General features: G+C 49.7%; 1 protein-coding gene across 2 annotated transcripts; it reads left to right on the top strand.

Moving 5' to 3' along the window:
* Positions 1–9,248: 9,248 nt before the first annotated feature.
* On the top strand, positions 9,249–17,559 carry GPX3 (glutathione peroxidase 3). Of its 2 annotated transcripts, none has more exons than XM_019627254.1 (5): positions 9,249–9,412; positions 14,137–14,287; positions 15,489–15,606; positions 16,045–16,144; positions 16,542–17,559. In XM_019627254.1, the coding sequence occupies exons 1-5, from the start codon at positions 9,326–9,328 to the stop codon at positions 16,758–16,760; spliced, it is 675 nt and encodes a 224-aa protein (XP_019482799.1). In that variant the 5' UTR covers positions 9,249–9,325; the 3' UTR covers positions 16,761–17,559. The 2 variants fall into 2 exon arrangements, with proteins under 2 accessions (XP_019482799.1, XP_019482798.1); XM_019627253.1 differs by having other exon boundaries at positions 14,134–14,287.
* The last annotated feature ends 39 nt before the right edge of the window (positions 17,560–17,598 follow it).

The raw sequence follows: 17,598 nt of genomic DNA, 5'->3' as shown, positions 1-17,598 counted from the left end.
TGGAGCGTTGCTGATTGAGCATCAGAAAGACCATTTTCATCTCCCAGCTCTGCCAAATACAAGCCCTGTGACCTTGGGCAAATCCTCTCTCTGATCTTCAGAATTATCATTTGAAGCGAGGACAATAGTACCTACCCCACAGAGCTGATCCTCGGGGACCTGTTTGGTAATGGATATGGAGAGAGGTTATATGCACCATAAAATGCTCTACAAATGGGCAACACAGCAAGGCGGTCACGAGTGAGGACCCCTGGAGTCAGACCTGGGTTCAAGTCCCTGTTCCACCAATCACCAGGTGTGTGACTTAGACCACTTGCTTAACCTCTCTGTGCCTCAGTTTCCTCATCTGTAAATGATGTGGTGGGAATCAAGCATGATCATACACGTAAAGTGTTTAGCACAGTCCCCGGTACATATGAAACGTGCAATATACTGTTAGTTATTATTACTAGTTGAACATGAGGGATTTTCTCATTTAATCCTCACAGTAATCTTATAAGGTAGAATTCTTACTAGTCTCATCTTGCAGATAGGGAAACTAGAGAGAAGAATTAGGCCTAGAGAAAAGAATTGCTTACCCAAGATCGACAGCTAATTAAAACATAGCAAAGCCAGAACTACATTCCAAATGCCCTATTACACTAGATGGTAGAAGACCGAGTCGGGGGCGGGGCAGGCAGCTGTGGGAATGTCTGTCAGTGGAGTCCAAGGACCAGACTCTGAGTAGCAAGGAACTAGATCATCTCTAAGGACCCTTCTGGCCTGATGGTCTCTTATGAGGCTGAGAGAGCAAAGCCTGAGAAGTAGGACAAGACCTGATTCTGACCCAGCTGCTCTAAAAGACTTTGGAGTTCAGTTTGAAGGCCAGATTACTTATTTCGCATGGTCCACAGACCACTTAAGAAAAAGGAACCTGATGTCCAGAGCTCAGCCAGGCTTTCAGCTTCAGGGTCAGCTCACCCAGACCCTCGTCCCCAGCCCATTTCTCACCTCACCTGCACTTCCTTACCTGAAGGGAAGAGACAAAACTTTCTGAGCCATACCCCTCCCCTATGGAGAGTAGGAGGCAGAGGTTTATCCCTAAATTAAGGATGAATGAGGCTTAAGAGGCACTCTCAGATCTATGCCCCCCTTCCTTTTCCCATTCATTCATTCATTCATTCTTAAATAATTATTTATTGACTACTCTATGTGCCTGGTACTCTGCTAGGGACTGGAGTTATAGCAGAGAATAAAACAGACATGGCCTCTGACCTCATATTGCTTACATTCTAGTTGGGAGGAGAACGGGATAGACCATAAATAGGTAGATAAATAAATGAATGAGATCATTTAAAAGTGTAAAAAACAATAAAAAAAATAACAGAACAAAGTGATTTAGGTCTTCTGTCTACTGTCCTCAAGATAAAGTCCAAGGTCATCAAAGCCATGTCCATCTGCCCTTGTTTACCTCTCCAACCTTATGTCTTGTCACTTTTTACCTTGAACTTGAACTCTTTGCTTCAGTCACAAAGAACATGGAGTATCAAAGCTGGAAGGGGCCAACCAGCCTTTGGTCAAATGGTTCCTTTCACCCTAAACTCTCTTTTCCCCCCTATCTCTTTCATGTCTTGCACCCAGCTAACTTTTCCTACTCCTTTCCAGCTTACTAGTTATTCCCACCTGGAAGCCGGCCCTGCTTCCACTGATCCAGGTGAGGTGTCCTTCTCTGCACTACCACTCTCCCTATGAGAGCATCCACCACCCTGCGCAGCCAGTGTACTGTCATCAACTCACCAGACTGGGAGCTCCTTGAGAGCTGGAATCATGTCTTGTTTGCTATGAATGGTAGACTCCTCAGCAGTTGGCACGGTGCCTAGCACACAGTAGGCACTTAATAAACACCTTTTGAATTAATTAACACTTAGTAAGTTTAAGAGCTCAGTAATATGAGGAAAAGGCATGGACGAGACATGGTTTTGGAGACAAAGAATGAATTGAAAGGAAAAAACCAATTCCTCAGTCCTTGGGGTTCAGCTCCAACACTCTCTATCAGAGCCTCCTTAAAGCCTTCCTGAGCAGGCAGGTCAGAAATGATTGGCCCCATTTAACAGCTGAGGAAGGTCACCCTGCAGATGGGTGAGTCTACCTTAGCTGAAGTTACCCAGCCAGGTGGTGGCGGACTGTGTCCGAATAGGGTTAGGGCCTCAGAAACCTCAGGCTTTAACCTCTTCATCTGCAAGGGATGTGTATGGGGAGGTACTATGTAGACTCTGAACTAAGTGTCTAAAATGTAAACTCATTGAAAAATCAAAATAACCATTTGAGGGTGATCATGACCACAAAGGAAGAAACAACATGACTTACCCATAGTCCTGTAACCCAATCCCAACCCCAACTGGGCAGCTGCTCAAGGGCACCATCCCATTTGTCCTCGGGAACTCCTCCCCTGGGATCAGTTCAGGAGAAACAGTATGCTCATAGACGAACAGGCATGGACAAAACCTCAGAATTCTCATTTCCTCCTTTCAGAGTTGGGGTGGGGAGGAGTCCAAGACTCAGAGAGAAGGTGAAGAGTGAGATAGGATCAGGACTCCAGGCTCTCAGTCCAAAACTTTCTCAAGTACACCTCCCACGTCCCCTTGACCTGACCTTCTGAGTTGGGGAAGGGATAAGAATGATGTGGTCCTGACCTGGCCGTTTGTTAGCTGTGGTCCTATTGGGAGAAGAGAGGCAGGAGGGGTGATAAGCTACCCACCCCATTTGGCTGTCCTACTCTAGAGTTTATTTGTTCCCTCTAGTCCTCATTAGTTTTGTGCATTTTTAGTTGACCCACAGGAAATAGGATGTGGGTTATTCTCCGTTTAGTGACTGTTTATGAAGGTTGTTATTGCTACCTCAGCGCTGTAGTCTCCCAGCTACCACTAACCTAGAGAGGGTGGAGGGTGGGTGAAATGAGGCTAGAAGAGATAGGTAGGACTACCTACTAAGAAAGGGGGAAAAGTATACACGTTTGGGGTTCCGGAAACATATAAGGACATCCAAGAGAAGGAAAGGGACATTTTGACTGAAAGCTTGGAGATGTATCCAGCCTAGGTGTGACTCTTATAGATGTTTGTATTTGCTGTGGGACGCTGGACAAATCACTCAACCTCTCTGAGATTCAGCTCTTCGATGAGAGGGGTGAATGAGACAATTTCTAGGGACTCTACCCCTTTTTATAACTCCATCCAACTAACAGGGCTTTGGAGGGAGTAGGAGTCTTTAACTCCGTTTCAGTATTTGCCAAGGCCTATATTTGCCAGGCCAAATCCTGTTGAAGTTTAACTGGGAGAGCTGATGGAAAAAGTCAACACAGAATGCCTGAGACTGCTATCCTTAGTAAGATCAGTTTGCATTGTTGGCCCTCAGTTGTCTTTCAGGACTTTGATTTCAGGAGGGTTTCTACTGTTCCCAGAACTGATAAGAGTCGTTCACAGTGCCCAAACTGTTTGTACAAACAGTGTGGTTTGTGCTGAGCACCTGCTTTCCTTCTGGGAATCTGGAATTTTTGTGCATGCCAGGCAGAGAATGCCTAGGTGGCTAGCCCCCAATAGAAGCCTCGGCACTGTGTCTCTAACAAACGTCCCTGGGAGACAACATTTTACACGTGTTGTCACAGCTTGTTGATAGCAGGATTAAGCTCATCCTGTGTGACTCAGCTGGGAGAGGACTCTTAGAAGTTAGTGCCTGGTTTCCTCCAGACTCTGTGCCATGCATCTTTTCCCTTTACTGATTTTGCTTGCTTTGTATCCTTTTGCTGTAATAAATCATTGCATGCTGAGTTCTGTGAGTCCTCCTAGTGAATCGCTAAGCCTGAGGGTGGTTTTGGGGACCTCAGACAGGAGCTAAGCCTAGAGTTCACAGGCACAACCATAATTCTATACCAATCTCTCATGAATGTAAAGCTTTTAAGCCAGCACTGTACAATAGAAATATAACATTAGTTGTGTATGTAATTTTAAATTCTCTAGCAGTCACATTCAAAAATTAAAAACAAGTGAAATTAATTTTAAGAATATATTTTCTTTAACCCCAGTGTATAAAAATATTAACATTTCAACACATAATGATATAAAACTTTATGAGATATTTTTACATTCTTTGTTTCCATACTAAGTCTTCAAAAACCAGTGTGTATTTTACACTAATAGCACATCTCAGTTTGGACCGCCACATTCCAAGTTCTCACTAGCCGCACCTGTCCAGTGACTATCATGTTGACGGCATAGGCTTAGAGATTAATGGCAAAGGCCTGGAAACAGGACATCTGGCTCAGAATCCTGGTTTTGCCACTTACCAACTGCATAACTTTAAGCAAAGTTACTTCGTCTCTCTAGATATTAGTTTCCTCATCTGTAAAATGGGGATAATAATGTTAGCTACCTAATGAGGTTGCAGGGACTTTTCAAAAACTGCATAAATCTAAGGCAGAACCTGGTATTACATATAGAATATTGGGTGAATGCTGGCTGTTACTCTTATTATCCAAAATCTTGGCCCTTGAGATCAACTTGTCTAACTCCTTATTGTGTAGATGAGGAAACTGAGGCTCCAAAGGCACTGGTTTCAAAAGCAAAGACTCTAGCCACCTCTCCTCTTCATGGCCTCCCTACCTGCAGGCTGGCTCTGAGATTGGATACGCCAATTATTCAGAAAACCAGCAGCTGGCCCCACCTGGGTTCTGCAATCCCTTCTTGATTGCAAAACAGGGCCCCTATTTGAAGTTGGCACTGAAGTGAGTCCAGCACTTACTAAGCAATGATAGGGTTGGTTTCCATTGTTTTGGCTTTGTATAGCCTTTATTGTTTATTAATGCATGTTCTATTTTCCTTGAAGACACAGAGCATCGGCACTTGTTTTCAAACCTCTTTAAGTCATCTGGAGTCACCATTTACACACCAAGAAAATATTTGGTGTAGGTAGTGAGATGCCTGAATATGTCTCAAAAAAAAAGAGGGTGAAGAGGTACTGGGATTCCACTTGCCTGGGCTGCAGTAGAGCACTTTCTCAGGCTGGAAGCAAAACTGGCTTAAGATTTGTTTACAGTCTGTCTCCACCCTTCCCTTCCTCAAGCCCAGTGCAAATCATCTACCCTTATCTGACAAGCTCATCAACGTGACTCACATGTCTCGAATCTTACTAGCAACTGGAATAAGACCAGTTTCGTGGCCTCAAACTTGTCAGCATGTGCTGACCTGAAGCCCTGCTTATTTCATAGGCCAAATAGTGTTTTACTGGACATCCACTTATTTAATAGATATTATTGAGCATCTACTGTGTTTTAAGCCCTGTGCAACATGCTGGGAATGAAGCCTTTGTGGACCTTATAGTTTAGTGTAGAAGATAAACAAACAAGAAATGACAATAAGGTACAACTAAGGGTTGATGTACTGTAGAAAGTGTTGAAGGCTCTAGGAACTATAATAAGGGGACCATATAAAGGGACCTGAACAAAACTCTTTTCTTAAGAAGTGACATTGAGGGCAGGCCAAGTGGCGCGTTGGTTAAGAGTTGGCTTGGGACGCAAACTCTGAGCAGCAGGGCCCGGTTTGGATCCCACATGAGGGCCAGTGACGCTGTGCCCTCTATAACTAAGATGGTGAATGACAGCTCGACTTGGAGCTGGGCTGCCTTGAGTCGCCAGCAACAGCGTAGGCTGCAGTGGGGCTGGCGGGCAGCTGGCATGAGCTTTCATGAGCTGATGTGAGCTGCCGTGAATGGCCATCCAATGGCTGGCGAGTGATCAGCCTCACCCGGAAAGGGCGCAATGGTAATACCAACATGGGCCCATGAAGCGACGCCCTCCACAACTAGACTGAAGAACAAAAGGACAGCAACTTGTCTGTTCCCCTTCCCCGATTTCCCAACACTGTTCCCCTCCTCCAATTCCTCAATAAAAATCTTTAAAAAAAAAAAAAGCGACATTGAAGCTAAGACCTGAAAAATGATAGGAGAGAGCCAGCTAAAGAGAGACCATGGAGTGCTCCAGGCAGAGGAACAGCACAGACAAAACCTGGAGGTGAGAGAGAAGGGCATGCTAGAAGAACCGCATAAAGTCCAGCATAGCTGGGATAGAGAGGAGGAGTGTGGCAAATGATGAGGAAGCAGCTGGACTTTGAGGACACTGCCTGAACCGCTAAGGAATTTGGACTTCAACCTGAGGGCAAGAGGAAACGGTCTGGTGGAGAATAACAGCTTTCAAAACATAGGATTCCTAGGAATCAACCAAAATCAACCAAAATGTGCTTAAAAAAAAAAAAAGCTGGCGGTGAAAAGACTGGAAGTGCTGTTTTCCCTCTTGTCTTCATGCTCTCGGTACCAAGGCTCAGACCGCCTTTGAAAGTAGTCTGTAGCCTGAAGATCTTCCTCAATGCCAGGCCGTGTTCCCCCAGCCTCCACCCCCACTGTCCACGAAATCAGTACTCCTAGGCTTGGTGCAGCACAGGACTTCCTTAAACCCTTGGAACTGTATAGCCACAGAGACCACCACTGAGAGATTGTCAAAGACCCTTGTTTAACAGATGGACCAACTAAGTAAGGCCCAGAGAAGGAAGTAACTTGTCTGTGGCCCCACAGTAAGCCTCAGGCCTCTGATGCCTCCTTGTTTCCCCCAAAGAAACTAAACAAGCAAGGTTGGGACTAGGGTAAGGCAAACCAGGCACACAGCATGCAAATTTTAAGGAGGCACTCACTCTCGGATGCCAGCTGTGCATTTGCATGACCCTAGGTGCCCACTTGCCTCATCCTAGTCCTGGCTCTATTGGAACACACCTTGAGGGCAGAGATTGTGACTTCCAGGAAACTCTTTGACATCTCTTATGGTGTTAACATGATGCTAGGCACACATTTTGAGGGTCACTAGATGCCTCCTGATACTAATGAACAAGGGGTTTCTGACAAACTGATAGGTATACAGATGTTGGTATCTTTGGGTACACATGACCTTCAAAAGACAACAGAACAAAATGAAAAGGGCCCGAGACTGGAGTCTAGAGACCTGGATCCTGGACTTCTCTCTGCCAGCTACTTGCTATGGGAATGTAAGTAAATTGTTTCCCATCTCTAGGTTTCAGTGAAATGAGGTAGTTGAATAAATTACATTTATTGAGCATATACTTTGTGTCAGCTGCTGTTCAAATGTTTCTGCACTTTAACTCATTTAAAGGCTTCCTGGCCTTCAAGTTTCCTTCACTTCAAAAGGCTGTCGTTTGAGGTGAGGAAGGCTTCACAGAGAATGTGGGGCTTGAGACAGACCTTCCAAATTCCCACAAGAATAATAATACCTTAAATCATAATAAAGGCATGGTATCTCAAGGTACTTCTCCATCAGAAGACGGAGAGTCACCTGCTTCAGGGTCACCTTTGGAACATGTCTGAAGGCCATTCTCAGCCTCTGCCCCTGAGAGTCTAATGCAGTGATTCTGAAGCAGGGCCTGGGAATCTGTATTAAAATCTTCCCAGGTAGACAGGTTTGGGAAGCATTGATCTCAACTCACTCCCCTATCTGTGGATAGAATCATACCTAGACAGACCAGACCTAGGGCTGCTTGGCCTGTTCATCAGCATCTCCAAGCAGAGAAATGAATTCATTGATTGGTTAATGCAGCAAATTTTGTGCTGTTAGAAAAGCCATGATGCATTTTGTCTATGTTTTTCAAAGGTCATTTATTTATATAAAGAACAAAAATCAGTGAATGATATATTGTCCATTTTGTTCAATAACTTTTTGCCATCTTTCAGTGAGCTTCATAATTCCTCATCATAGAAGGACCTGTCTTTATTTGTGAAAAAATGAATAAGGTGCTGATTTACAGCCTCATCTAAATTGAACGTTATACCATGCAATGAGTTTTGTTGTTGTTGTTGTTTTAAGATTTTTATTGGGGAATTGGGGGGATGGGAACAGTGCTGGGGAATTGGGGGAAGGGGAACAGACAAGTTGCTGTCATTTTTTTGTTCTTCAGTCTAGTTGTGGAGGACGTTGCTTCACTGGCCCAAGTTGGCACCATCATTGCGCTCTTCCCGGGAGAGGCACATCAGTCGCCGGCTTCTGGACGGCCGCTCACTGCGGCCGCTGGCCGCTCACGCTGGCTACTGGCTACACACGGTAGCCCTTGGCAACCCACTGCCACAGGGGCTGCAGCCTACGCCGTCGCCGGCAACTCACGGCAGCCCAGCTCCAGGTTGAGCTGTTGTTCAGCATCTTAGTTGTGGAGGGCAGTGTCACTGGCCCTCACATGTGGGATCTGAACCAGGGCCCTCTGGCGTCCCAAGCCAGCCCTCAACCATCGCGCCACTAGGCCGGCCCACTAAATTTTTTTAAGAATGAAGCTAGAACTGTCAGCTGTCAAATGACATAGCAATAACATAGATGTGAATGACTCTAGTACTTCCAAAAATGAACTAGTGCCATCTGTCGCAAACATGCATCATGAGTGTTCCAACAACCCAATATTAAGCACCTGTTGTGTTCTAGGTCCTGTGCCAGGTGGTGATTATAGTTGCTACTCTCAGGGGACTCTTGGTCTGTCACTTATTTTAGAAGCAAGTCATCTAGCCAGAACCAGCAAGGCCTTAGAGATCATCAGACAATCCCATTACACAGTTGGGGAAACTGAGACCCAAAGAGGGAAAGCAACTGTTCAAGACTACACAGGGAGCAGATGTATTTCCTGCTCCCAAACCAGCTGAGGTCTCCCAGTGTTCTTCCCAGGAAGGGGGGTGCATGTAAAATCCTAGGACACCCACTCTGCTTCTTAAGCACTAAGCCTACTACACAGAGTAAACGTTTCTGGAAGTCTAACTTCTGACATTTTAAATCCTCAACATTTCTTCAACTGGAACGGAGGCAGGAGGGAACAGGGAACACCATGGGGTGTTGTAAAGCCTAGGAGTAAGAAATGCTTCCCAGGCTTGAGCCTTCCATCAGGTCTTCCGTGCAATCTAAAGCCCTTTCTGTGGCTATGCTGGAGGACATTGTGCCTGCCTCCTCCTGCACTTTAAAAGCCAAAAGAAGAGGAGGCCCCTCACAGGTTCTCAAGGACCCCGGCTCCCACCTCTCTGCCCAGACTTGCTTACATCACTGTCGCCAGGGGACTGGGAAAGGGGAAAAGCGGAGGGAAAATCGTGCCCGCCCCTGAAATGCGAGCCACCTTACGATTGGTTACAAGGACTCCGGCCCGGCCACGGATTGGTCGTCGCTGAGGGCATGAAAGGAGGCTGAGCATCGGACACCTCAGACAGACGGTGGCCTGGGATCAGTCAGCGTCTCGGGCGAGCCTGAAACGCGCGCCCCAATCCCGCCATGGCTCGGCTGCTCCGGGCATCCTGCCTTCTTTCCCTGCTCCTGGCCGGCTTTGTCCCGCTGAGCCGGGGGCAGGAGAACACGAAGGTGAGTGAGCCTCGGGGGTGGGGGTGGGGGCCGGGGAATGAACATAGCTCCCAGGTGTCCATCTTCCTGGGAGTTGCCCCTCTTCCCAGGTTCCCCTCCAGAAGGGCGACAACGTGGTGAGAGGGACGCCCTTAACTCCGGTTGCCTAACCCCTGCACCTGGACCCCCACACCAAGACCATTGGTCTCCTAGCAGTTCCACCTATTGGAGACTGAGTGCCCCAGGGTAGGCAGAGTGAAATAAGGGAGGAAGGTCGCTCTCCTGGAGTTCGAGATGATCCCCCACCACTACCTCGGGGTTGCCTTGCTACATCTATGTCACCTCTGGACAGCAGCTACTCCCCTCCAGTCAGGCCTGAAGGGGGTGCAGTCACAGAAAAAGGCCTAGAGAGACTTGGCATCTGGTTGGCTGAGGCAGTTCCTTGGGAGACTGTCAGGCAAGGAGGAAGGAAAGAACGCAGCTGGGTGGTCCCCATGTTGAAGAATTGCACTGGGGGTTCTTCTAGCCCAAGAATAAACACAGGTAGAAATGCACTTGGATTTGGGGCATTGGTAGACGACACAGAGATCTGTGACGGGAAAAGGTCCAGGCTGGCAGTGCACAAGACCAAGGACCCTGATTAGACCGCTGCTCCTTTCTGGCCCTGTTTCTCCATCTGCAGGGGTGGGGGTGGCGGGCAGCGGCAAAATGAAGCTGATGTCTTTAGAGCGGATGCTTGGAGAAGCTGCAAAATCCACACACCGTTCCCTGAAAGGTTTCCTGCTCTGAGGCAGCTTCCCAACCCACCACCCACTGCCCATATTGTCTTGAGCACACCTGGTAGTTGGCGCAAGCTGGGGACTGCCAGCTCAGTATGAGAGGCAGAATTCTCCTGAGCCTCAGTCCATCCCCAGCAGGGTGTGTGATCCTTAGCTGGAGTGGGGATGCTGAGGCCAGGGGTGACTGAGCATGGCTATCTCTTTTGATTATATATGCCAAGGTGGGCCCTGTAGACCTCTTCTCTACCCCAGGGTAGGGAGGCAGAAGCCAGGCAGAGGGATGGACAAAGAGAGAGATTTCTGTCTCCAATCTACACACACACACACACACACACACACACACACACACACACACACACTTGTGTAAACTCAAAAAAAGAGCTTTTCTGAGTCTTTATTCTAAGATCTTAAGAGTCCATGATTCTGTTTCCAAAATTTTATCTATTGCCCAGGAAGCCTGTTCCAAGCACAGGGTTCCTTCTGTCCATTTCCATCCCCTGTCCTGTCCTTAGCCTAAATCCCATTCAGTGCATTCCTCCTTGGAGCTGTCAGCCTAGAGACTAGATGGCTATCAAGCCACTTCTCCAAGCCTCCTCCTTTGTATCCAGCCTTGTTCCTAATTCCCGACTCGAAAGGCATTTTCCAGGGCAGGGATGGGACTGATTTCAAGATTGAGGGTGTGGTGTGGAGGTGGTGTGGGCAGGCCAGCACCATGAAGTCAGTCCTATACCCTCAGTTTGGGGACAACAAGAGAAGGGAGGATCGGGCCCTGCCTGAAGCCGACGAGAGGTAAGAACATGGACCCCATGAATAACTAACTCATCATACTGTGTTCTCTGCAGAGCTCTGGGGAGGAACAGATGGATTCAGAGAGAACAGGATGGGTATGGTCTCCTAAAGCCTTAGGGTGAGGTGTGATCATATCAGATGCAATGAGCTACAGCTTGCTGACGAATGGCAGCCTGGGTGGGCATGCCCATCTCTCCTCCCAGATCCTTAGAGAGCTGAATGTTTAGCCCTGGGTCCTAGGACTCAGCCACTTACTCCCACTCCAGGGCCAAGGGGTGGGGTGGGGGGCATGTGGAAATGGGATGGAAAATAGGTGGGCAGCCCCAGAGGGATGTTTGCCTCCTTCCAATTCAAAGGGAGAGGCTACAGAACAAAGGGAATCCTCCTTTCCTTGCCACATCCCCTCTCCAGTCTAGCTTAAGGTTGCCTAGGCTCCCTGTCCTTGCTCCATAAAAGGACTGCGGAAACTGGTGACAGTAACAACTGCTGACGTGCACAGGATCCTAGGAACCGCTGGTTTCTAGGTGACCAAACAAGGCAGAGAAATCATGGACCACAGGCTGACAGAGCTGAAGGGCCCTTAAGCCAGCACTGAATCTGACCCCATCTCACGATGGAAGAGCCAGGAAAGGAGTGGTCAGAATCAGAGGCCCAGCCAGGCCCAGAACTCAGATCTCCTGCTCCCAGTCCAGTTCTCTTTTCATAGCATCACACTGATGGGAGTAGGAAGTTGGGAGAGGGGAGACACACAAGACCAGCAGCCCAAGCCAGCCAGGGGCCTGGCTGAGTCCCTACCCGCCTCCAACTCTCAAGCCATCAGAACTCTCCTGTCCTGTACAACTGTGTGAAGATTGAGGCACTCTCACCGCCTCTCCCCTCCGTCTCCGCTGGCCTGCCCTGTTTAAAGTGCAGGGCTCCGGGATTCCATGGGCCCAGAGGAAGGAAGGGGGCTCATGTAAGAACTGGGCTGCAGTGCCCAGTGGTGAGTACAGGCCTTGGCGTTCCCCACCATGGGCCACTCTTTGACTCCCAATGGTCTGAACCCACAGCACTAACCTCACTGGCCCCAGTAGAAATCCTGCAACCTCTGTCACTTGTCCCTCCTCCGGGAGAGACGTTGTCTTCAGATCGGCTGGGGAACATCAAAGACCTCTTCACAATAATGTAGGAACAACAGGGTCCTTTACCCTAGCTGCAGGCAGAAAAATCACTATCCCTTGATGTGGTGATTTCTTTCCAAGAGGTTTTCAAGACAGTTTGATCTGCCGATAGGTTCTCACAGCCATTTTTGGAGGCAGGTGGTATTACCCTCACCTGTCAGTAGGTAGAGGCTCAGAGAGTGAAAGTGACTTGCCCAGGGCTACAGAGCCAGCAAAAATTTAAAACCTCATGAGAGGAGATACCCTTTGCCCCACCCCCACTGGGTGCCCAGAAGCTGATCCTCGTGCTGTGTACAAGCCTTCATTGTTTGGACAACCTCTTGGCCTTTTCTCTATTTCCCCGAGGTTTGTTTTCCGATGGGGGCGGAGTGGACAAGGTGGGGAGGGCAGCAGGGAGGCCTTGCCTTTTGGCTGCTAGACCTTTGTAGCCATTTGGGGTGTGTTTGTTGTGTCCCAGTTGTTTGTACTTTGAGGTGGAACTGAACCCAGCTGGGGCCAAGGAGGCGCAGGGGCTGGAGGAAGAGTGAGTGGAGGTCTAAGGCCTGCTTCTAGCACCCACCAAAAGTCACGGGGCATGGGATATTAAACTCATGTAAAGCAGGGAATTTGCACCAAAGCCAAGAGAGATCACAGCTGTCAGGGAATGGAGGGACCCAGCCTCACCTAGCTCAACAGGCCTGTGGCGTCTTCAAGACAGAGGCAGCTTTTCTGCACCCTCCTGGGTCCACGCCCCACCAACCCAGATGGCTTCCTTCAGCCAGTTGGGCCTAGGTACTTGACTTCCAACAACAAACCTTCCGGGATTGATGGGAAGAGGGGGCGTGGATTTGTCTTTCTAACGCCTATCACCTGTCTCCATCTCTCCTGGTCTATAATAGTTTGCACTCGATTTGATGATTGTATTTCCACCTCTCCTATGTCAGGGCCAGAAATCAACTTAGAGGTTACCTGATACAATGGTGGCAAGCTCTTTCCTTTCCCATCACCACTGGCCCACCTGCTGATTGTGTTATCGATATCATGATACCCTTTCTAGAATAGACCCAGATTTTTTGTAGTCTGGGCAAAGGATGAAGGCGGGGCAGAGTGGAGTCAAATGCAATCTCCCACTTGTTAGCAATAATTCCATTCCTTCGTCTCCCACTGATAAGATGCTGTCAAGCCATCATAGTTGAGAACAGCTGATCCAGTTCAAGGTTCTCATTTTATAAAAGAGGAAACTGAGGCCCAGAAAAGAGAAAGGGCCAGTCCAGGACCACACAGGGAGTCAGGGGCAAAGCTGGACATGGAATCCACGTCCCCCAACTTGTAGTCCATTGTACACTGTCCTTACTTGTTCTGGAGGTTGATTGTGGAGCAAGCAGTTGAGCAAAGAAGAAGGCATCATGGTCCTCGTCACAAGTGCTCACTTACAGGGGACATCTAATATGTGTGAGGCGCTGTTGCTGTACCCTTCCCATCATCTTTCATCCTCATGGCAGGCCTTTCCCCATTCCTGGCTCCTACTCCTACGTCCTTATTTTATAACAACAGCCTCAGCTTTCCAGGCCTCCAGGTTTGGGCACATCTGAATCACACCACTGTCCATACTGCTGCTGTCTTCTTTCTGCTCACAATGGTTTAGTTCACAATGGTCTAGTTCAGGCCCTCATCGTCACTTGCCTAGATTATTCCAACAGCCACCCAACCAGTCTCCATCAGCCCATCTACCTACAATGCAACCACCCGATCAGGGCAGTCTCCCTCGGAGCCTGGTCCATGTTTATAAATTGACGTGTGATGTGAAGTAACGATCACAGCAATTCTCCAGGTTTCTATAGCACTCACCAGCATATTAAATGCTTTCATTATCATTATCTTGCTCACAAGGAATGAGGAGACCTCGGTTCTATTCCAGTTCCAATGCTTGGAGTGGTCTTGAAAGCCTTCAGGGTAATCTTTCGTTATCTTGAAAGTGGAGATATTTCAGTTCCCTTCCGGCTGTAACCTCTCCAATGCTCGTCTTGTGTTCCAGAAGGACTGCTTTCCTGGCGTGACCGGCACCATCTACGACTATGGAGCCCTCACCCTCAACGGGGAAGAGTACATCCCCTTTAAACAGTATGCTGGCAAATACCTCCTCATTGTCAACGTGGCCAGCTACTGAGGCCTGACGGGCCAGTACGTTGGTAAGGGCCCACCCCTCCTCCCCTGCTGTATGTATTTGGGGCTGTTTCTGCCAGTTGGGCATATTGCAATCATAGGTGCTTTTCTGGTGTAAGGGGGAAGGGGTGCCAGTGTTCATGAGATTCCACATCATGTATCCCAATTCTATGTGCCATGGTTTTGTGAAGATGATTATCTAAGCCTGGGGTCTGATTACCTTCGAATATGTTCCAGAAGGCTCCCAGTCATCCTTCTTCATCCCTGGGCACCTCAACTGCCCTCAAAGCAGAGGGGTGGAGGAGGTTGGGTTTGTGCCTGAAGTCTTCTTTCACTGGAGTAAGAAATGGTAGCTTTGTCTTGCTGAGAATTTCTCATTTGCCCTCAGCCGCATCTGCCTTAGCGCTTCTCTGGGCCCCTATCTGGAAAGCAGGCAATGGGCCTGAGGCCATTTCACCCAGGTTTCAGGATCCCTGGTATTCTCACTCTTTTCTTCTTAGTTGAGGCAAAGTAAAGACGGACTAGGCAGGCCAAAGGCGGGTGACAGCTCCCACAGGAAAATGCGCTGGAGCTGAGCACAGTCTGCTGGGAGGGGCTCAGAGGAGGCCAGAGCAGTCTGACCCCGAATGTTCTGCCTGGCAATCACAGGCGAATTCCTGGAAGTGGAATGACAGAGGGCTGGATGGCCCAGCGGGCAGGGGCTGCTGTCTGGAATGCTTCTGTCAAGCCCTTGGAATAGAGCACAGTGTTTGTGCAAGAGATAGGTTGGGTGCTGGCCTTGTACAAGCCAGGAAACGCTGAGGGAGCTGGGTCAGGGCTTTCCTCAGACCCCTGAACTCCCAGAGTACAGGAGGGTTGTGAGCCCCCAACCCCCACCCCAGGGAAGTCCTCTGCCTTCTCCCAGCAATGAAAGGTTCTTGCTCCAGGAAACTCAATCCTGAGAGTCCTGAAGGAGACCTGCCCTTGGCAGTGGGTGGGTGACTGACTACTGATTTGAGGAAGGGTATTACTTTCTTCCCTCCCAAAACCTCCAACCCACCCTGCTTCGAGTCAGGAGGATGGGACTTGAATTCCAACACTGATAACATTCGCTGAGTGACCTTGGGCAAGACCCTACTATCGGGCTTGTGATTTCAGCTGTACGATGGGCAAGCAGGTGGAGTGGTGTGGATGAGGCAGGGCTCCTGACCAGGCTACCCCCATCTCTGCTCTCTCTCCCTGGCCCAGAACTGAATGCACTACAGGAAGAGTTTGAACCGTCTGGTCTGGTCGTTCTGGGCTTCCCCTGCAACCAATTCGGAAAACAGGAGCCAGGAGAGAACTCGGAGATCCTACCTAGCCTCAAGTGAGTGCTCACTCACCTGAGAAAGCTCCTCCATCCAGCCCACCCCGTGCCCCAGCCCGGGCTCCAGGCATCTTTCGCATCCGCTCCTACTCATGGTGGATCTTTTCAGCCACCAAAACTACTCTCCCAGTCCAAGAACCCCCGTTTGGTAAAACGAGGGAAAGAAGGGACAGGAGATAAAAAGGGAGAGGGACAGGGATGACTGGTTGTGAGGGTGAATGGGGGGAGCGCAGGCATTACTGAGAAGGGACCAAACTGGAAAAAGAAGACAGCAGATGCACACTCTGCCTATCCCATTCAATGTTCACTGGCTCCCACGGCCCGCTATGGAGTACAATCCAGGTTCCCAATACCCCTTCCCCGGCTGTCCCTTCCTCTTCCTTTATGAGCCCTGTGCCCATCCATCTCCTTGGGACCCACCTAAGAACATTCCTCTAGGCATGTCCGACCGGGCGGAGGCTTCATCCCCAATTTCCAACTCTTTGAGAAAGGCGATGTGAACGGGGAGAAGGAGCAGAAGTTCTACACGTTCCTGAAGGTGAGTGCACGGCCACCTGTGTGGGAGCCTCACGGCCCCACTGCCGCCGGCTGCGGACTGGGCTCCAGCCGCTCAGGGCCCCAGCCCATGCAGAGACAAGGCCCGTGCCACCCTGCCCTGCTCCTGGGCTCTTGGCATCTACTGTTCCAACTAGTGGGCTTGGCAGACCCTAGGATCTCATTAGCCTGTTTTATAAATAAGGCCCAGTCAGGGCCCCAGAAGGGACAGGCTAAGGGTTTCACAGTCTGCTAGAGCTAAGATGGTTCTGGGATTCAGTCTTCGAGCTCCCAAAGTGGCACTTCCTCAGTGCCACGCTGTTGTCCTACCCCAGGAAGGCCCAGGGAGGAGGAATGGAAGGGGCCGCAAGCAGGGGTCATTCCTCTCACCCCCGTTTCAGAACTCCTGCCCGCCCACCTCGGAGCTCGTGGGCTCACCTCACCGCCTCTTCTGGGAACCCATGAAGGTCCATGACATCCGCTGGAACTTTGAGAAGTTCCTGGTGGGGCCAGACGGTGTACCCATCATGCGCTGGCACCACCGGACCACCATCAGCAACGTCAAGATGGACATCCTGGCCTACATGAAGCAGAAGGCAGCCCAGGAGGTCAAGAAGTAATCGAGGCCTGCCCCAGCCCATGTTCACCACGCAGGGCTGGGGAGGAACCCTGTTCAGGAAGGAATCCATTTCTGCAGCCACACCACACTCCCACCATACACCCCTCCCTATTACACAAGGCCCCAGCCTGACACAAACGTGTGCACCCAGTTGTGAGTGAATGCGCAAGCATGTGCAGCCACACGTGTCTACCTGCATGAATACCCAGGAGTGTGCACCAATGTGTGTGCCCACAGCTTTGTACTGTGGAGAGTGCTAGAGAATAGCACCCCTTTCTCTCCAGTTCTCTGCTCCAATGATAACGATTCACTTTCAGCTGAGCCCAAAGGAAAAACCAGCTCTAGATCCAACTCTTCTGCTCGACCTAGACCTCAGCTTTGGGGTCAGCATCTCCCACGGCCTCCAAATGCCACCACTGAAGTGCCCAGAAGTTTCTGGGTCTACCACACTGCCCAACCGCTCTCCTCGCCATCGTAAAGCCTCTTTCCTTCCTGAAGGGCCCTCCCGAGCCCCCTACCCCACCCCGCAGCGCTCCCCGAGCAGCCAAGGCAGATGTGAGAGCAAGGGCCACGTTCCCCATGTCAGGGGTGGCTTCTGCATGAAGGAGGGGCCCGAAGCCCTTGTGGGCGGACCTCCCCTGAGCCTGTCGGAAGGGCCAGCCCTTAGTGCATTCAGGCTGAGGCCCCCGTGCAGGGATGCCACCCCCACCACTTTGGAGAATGTGCCCTCACTGCTCACCCCGGCCCATTGGTGTTAAGGCTCACCCCTGTCTGCCCAGTAAAGGCCTTTTTCTGCAGCAGCTGAGTCTACTCTGGTGTTTCCTCAATGGGGCCGCCAC

This window comes from Hipposideros armiger, unplaced genomic scaffold (assembly GCF_001890085.2).
Source record: "Hipposideros armiger isolate ML-2016 unplaced genomic scaffold, ASM189008v1 scaffold_725, whole genome shotgun sequence".
Classification (NCBI taxonomy): Eukaryota; Metazoa; Chordata; class Mammalia; order Chiroptera; family Hipposideridae; genus Hipposideros; species Hipposideros armiger.
This window is presented reverse-complemented; position numbering and strand designations above follow the sequence as displayed.